The 5,000-nt window shown below is 42.8% G+C and overlaps 1 protein-coding gene across 1 annotated transcript in view; it reads right to left on the bottom strand.

Annotated features, from left to right (window-relative positions):
• The window catches only part of plaub (plasminogen activator, urokinase b), a gene marked incomplete at both ends in the record, with an annotated part of 5,299 nt that extends 1,744 nt beyond the window's left edge, over positions 1-3,555 (bottom strand). Inside the window, 6 exons of the mRNA XM_080542489.1 lie at positions 145-296; positions 971-1,166; positions 1,915-2,036; positions 2,568-2,721; positions 2,845-2,949; positions 3,528-3,555. Coding sequence (XP_080398615.1) covers positions 145-296; positions 971-1,166; positions 1,915-2,036; positions 2,568-2,721; positions 2,845-2,949; positions 3,528-3,555 — 757 coding nt within the window. The remainder of the gene's footprint in view (positions 1-144; positions 297-970; positions 1,167-1,914; positions 2,037-2,567; positions 2,722-2,844; positions 2,950-3,527) is intronic.
• Positions 3,556-5,000: the final 1,445 nt, after the last annotated feature.

The following is a 5,000-nucleotide window of genomic DNA, read 5'->3' as shown; positions in this document are numbered from 1 at the left end:
CATTGTCTTGCTATAACTGATGGTCAACCCCCACTAACCCCCACTAACCCTAACCCTAACCCTGACCCCCCACTAACCCTAACCGCCCCCCCCCCAAAAAAACATGACCAAATAACATCAAAAACAACAATGCTAAGGACATACCGATGTCATTGTTGAAGTTCCCTTCACTGTTGTCAAAGCCTGCGTGTATGATGACCTCCTCCACCTTGAACTCCTGCTCTCTGCTGTGGTCCGTCTCGTTGATGGCGTTCTTCCCCAGAGTGACGGACAGACGGTGAGCTTTGGTGTGAGACCTACAGGACAGAACACCCAGGACATGACATCATCCACAAGTGACATTATCAATCTGCTTAAGCAGAAGCAACACCACAGGAGGAGGTGATATACTATAAAAGCCTATGAATGAGATTAGATTAGATTAGATTAGATTAGATTAGATTCAACTTTATTGTCATTGCAGAGTACAAGTACCAGACAACGAAATGCATTTTAGCATAGAGCATCATAGTGAATAATCTACTACTGCTGCTTTTCTACCTTCGCTGGAGTAATACTCTTGCTTTGTTTACTGTCATCGTTACTCCTGTTAAAACATTGTTTTGATTGTAAATCACGCTGTATAACAACTCCTGCACTACTGTATGGAATGTGCAATGGTATATCAATAAAGTAAAAAAAAAAACACAACGACTGCCAATGGCCCTAGGCCTGAGCATAGATTACTTTTTCCTGTTCTGACGGGTGGATAGATGATTCACTTACTTACAGTACCAGTCAAAAAGTTTGGACACACTTTCCCATTCAATCAAATGGGAAAGTATGTCCAAACTTTTGACTGGTACTGTAGTCAAATGTATTTGTTGTAAGTAGCTTTGGATAAAGGCGTCTGCTAAATGCCAAAAATGGCAAACGTAAATGTAAATAAAGTTGCATCAAACTATTATGACATCATTTCCTTGCTCCCTACCCGTCAGGGAAGCAGTGTGCGGCAGTGAGGACCCAGCAGGGAGAGATGAGGCTTCCCCCGCACCGGAACACCTTGTTCTTGGACCTGCTCCTCCAGAATATGGCCGCTATCCACGGATGGGACTCCACAGTGGCGACCGCTCCCCCCACGATCTTATTCTGCTTCCTGGGTCGTTGTCCGCACGTTGACAGCGACGCTGAGAGGGGAATGAAACCGTGTTTGACTCAAAGCAAGTGCAACCAACATGAGAGACAGATCACGATAATATTCTGTCCGTGGTAGTCACATATTAAACCTATTAATATTACCGTAACCATAACCCTAACCCTCCCGTCACTAACCCTAACCCTGACCCCCCCCCCCCCCGCCCCGCCTCCCCGCGCTGCTAACCCTAACATGAGAGAAACATGACAACACAGTCTGTGGTAGTCAGTCACATATTAAGGATATTCATATTTCATGTTTTTGGTAGAAAAAGAGACAAAACAACAACAATATAATTTGCCGGTACTGTACCTGTGGCTGGCTCTGGTTCCGTGGGCGACTCAGTGGGCTGAGGTCCACCTGAAACATCTACAATTATCAATCTGCGATCAGAGAGGACATCAACAATCAAAGAGTACAGTGTCATGCAATCAACGTGTCAGTCAATTATTGGAATTTGGTATTTTATGCTCTAGGCAAGGGGTCCGCCATAGACGGCGACCCTGGAGCAATTAGGGGTTCAGTGCCTTGCTCAAGGACACCTTGACACATGGCCAGCTGGGGTTCGAACCACTGAACTGCCGACCTTGCGACTTAGTACACTTAGAGATCACAGGGACAGTCTCTATGTTTTAGGGCTAAGTGCCCTAGCGGTGGTGTTCCCAGGTGGGATTTGAACTCATGACCTTCTGATCACCGTCATAGGGAATAGCAGTCAAAACAGAAGTAGTAACACTTACTTAAACTGGAGCTGAAGCTGACACTCAGCCCAGTGTCACAGCGAGGGATGTCACAGTACTCCTGGACCAAGCGGGAACGCCTCATGACGTAACACCAAGGACGATCTCTGTACTCCAGGTTTCTGAAGTCAACATATTAGAAATGTCAGATCATCAGGTTTGAATATCATATGTATACAGTGTTATTTAAGGGTTGATTGGTGTTAGAATTACTGTTATAGTATTTTATGACATGAAGGGACGGTTTCACAGACAAGGCTTAAGCCTAGACCAGGATTAAATCACACTTGCTCACATGGGAAAATGTCCATTGAGGATGCTTTTTAGTCTGGGATTAGTCTTAATCTGCGTCCATGAAGCCCTAACAGATTGTGTTTGTTGTCCATTGTTTTCTGTTTTCTGTTACAAGAAGGTGCCGCTGCTGTTTGTTTGCTAAATTGTCCATTACTTGTTTGTGTATGTATGTCCATTGTGGCTGTATTGGGGATACCTGTACTATTAACTGGAACATGTTCTCTGTTCCGCCCCTACCCCTACTTTTCCCTTGAGAGGTTTTTCTGCCTCTTGCCAGGCCGTCATGGTAAATAAGCATATGTTCTTAATGACTTCCCTGGTTAAATAGAATACAATTGAAATACAAAATAGAAAGGCACCTGCAGTGGTTGTGTCTCCCAGAGTGGACGTCTGACCCCATCAGACGTGTCCTGATGTCCAAGTCCCACTCCACGCACGTCCGCCCGCTCTCCGAACGAGACTCCGTACCTCTGTAATAACGGCCACTGAAATTGTAGCAGGTGGCAGACGTTTCTACAGGAGAAACAGTACACGGAACAGAACTCCTATATTAGAAATCATTCATATCATTGTTTATAATACTGTATATATAAATATAATTTAAGGGTTGGTGTGAGATCCACATGAGTTCTTTACCTATTTCACAGTTGTTGCCACTGAACCCGTCCGCACAGAGGCAGAACAGGTGGCTGCCGCTGCTCAGCCCAGCGATGGAGGTGCCGCCGTTACGACAGAGTCCACCTGGAGAAGGTCACAGTATTACAGGTAATACGGTAATGTGCACGATTCGATTTGATTTGATTTTATCTTTATTTATCTCGAACATTTCAACCATAAAAAAAAAAAAAACTAAATTTAAAAAGAAAAAAACAAAATAAAATAAAATACAAATAAAATAAGATATAAATTAAAATAAAATATATCTTCCTAGACATGGAAGTAATAGTCAACAATGGTTTTGTTCGAGAAGGGACAGAAAGAAGCAAAGCTTATCTGGTCCTGGTACTTCCTTACAATATCATATTATTATGCAATAAATTATCTATCAATATCAAAAATAATATACCTATCCACTATAGCAAAAGATAACTAAATAATTACGACAGTGACGTTAGCTGTGAGACAGGGCCGTAAAAGCATGTGGTGGCTGTGTGTAGAGATGTGACCTGACGATGTAAGAGTGAAGACACACTCGACCTGCTCCGATTGACTGGACTTTCTGTGACTTATTACAGAGAACACATGAAGGCAGAGAGTGAGCAGCTCTGTGCATAATGGGTGGAATTACACCGATGAGCCGAAACATTATGACCACTGACCATTGACAATGACTGGCAGGTGTTTCATAATGTTGAAGAAATTTGGCTCATCGGTGCACAGTACATTTGTCGCTGTCTATTTGTGGGTGGCAAAACGCTTGACAGATGTAGGCCTACCTGATTTTCTTAAGGAGAACAGTGCAGAGATGTCCCGTCTGTGTTTCAACAAGCCCTATGAAGAAAAACAAGATGTGTTGCTACATCTAAATCCAACCGTTCTGTGAGATAAGACACTGATCAAGCTGTTACTACTACATGCTATTGCATATTATGGCATCAGCCAAGACAAGCATATGGTCATGTTTTTTCACTGTTCTAACCAAAATAAAACTAGTTCAGCAGTCCATCAGATACAAAATACTCTGCTAACACACCAGTAAAACAGACACAAGCTAGGAAACATCATAAGTAAAAATGAGTTCCTATGTTTCAAGACAGAAAAGGCACAATAGTTTTCATCCCCTCACCGCCTCTGCTGACAAGACTGCTAGGGTTGTTGTTAAAATCACCAACAATGTCACCCTCTTCATCATCTCTGAACTGGTGGATCTGAAAACAAAACGAAAGACAACACTTAATACTATGTGCAAAATGTATCATTCCACATCAGAGAATACAGTATTCTGTTGAATAGATGTCTAGTATCAGATGAGGTTTACCTCTCCAAGAGCAGTCTGGGGTGGTGCTGGTTTATCTCTCTGCTGGCGGAAAGAATCTGAATGAGAAGGACTCTGTTGTCAGGACTTGCAGTGTTGTTGCCCTGCCAAGAGCACAGCTCTCTATATAGAGGGGCGCAGCGATGTGATTGGTTAGAGAGGTTCCAGTGAGAGGCAGCTGGCAGAGCGTGTGACTCGCCTGGTCTGTGAAGAAACGCTGTGGTTTACAGGAAAATGCATTATGGGAAAGATTATTCATATTCTTTAATTATAAACATTTGGGCAAAAGTGCCTTCATCAGGGTTTACTTAGCCAAAAACATCATTCCTTTTGTGAATTCATATAGAGATAACCATATTATGGACCAATGGCTGTATATTTTAGAAACATGTTAAGATTAATATATTGATCTTTTTTCTGTGTTTTCTCCGTGGTTGCTTAATGTGGTACAGTACTGGTTCCCACGCCCTGTGACTGGACACCCAGTCACACCAGTGGCACCATGACACCTAACTGGTACCAGTTTGGCTCATGCCAACCAACTAGTCAAGTGGTGTTGACGAGTGTTGCAACGAGGAGGACTCAACTCACCAGAGGAAACCAATGTACCGTAGGTCAAATATTTAAATTGGTGGAAGAGAAGAATTCAAACAGGCTGGGAAATCAACTAATTGTTGTTTATGAGGTCTCCCCACTCGTATAAATGTTTCCATACACCACAGCATGTGAAAACAATCTGGCCAAGCATATATTTTCCGTGTCTACTTGAGGAGATTACTTTGACATTTTGTGGTGTATGGAAAGATGTTTATACGAG

This window comes from Nansenia antarctica (assembly GCF_963989245.1).
Source record: "Nansenia antarctica genome assembly, chromosome: 11".
In the NCBI taxonomy this organism is placed as follows: Eukaryota; Metazoa; Chordata; class Actinopteri; order Argentiniformes; family Microstomatidae; genus Nansenia; species Nansenia antarctica.
This window is presented reverse-complemented; position numbering and strand designations above follow the sequence as displayed.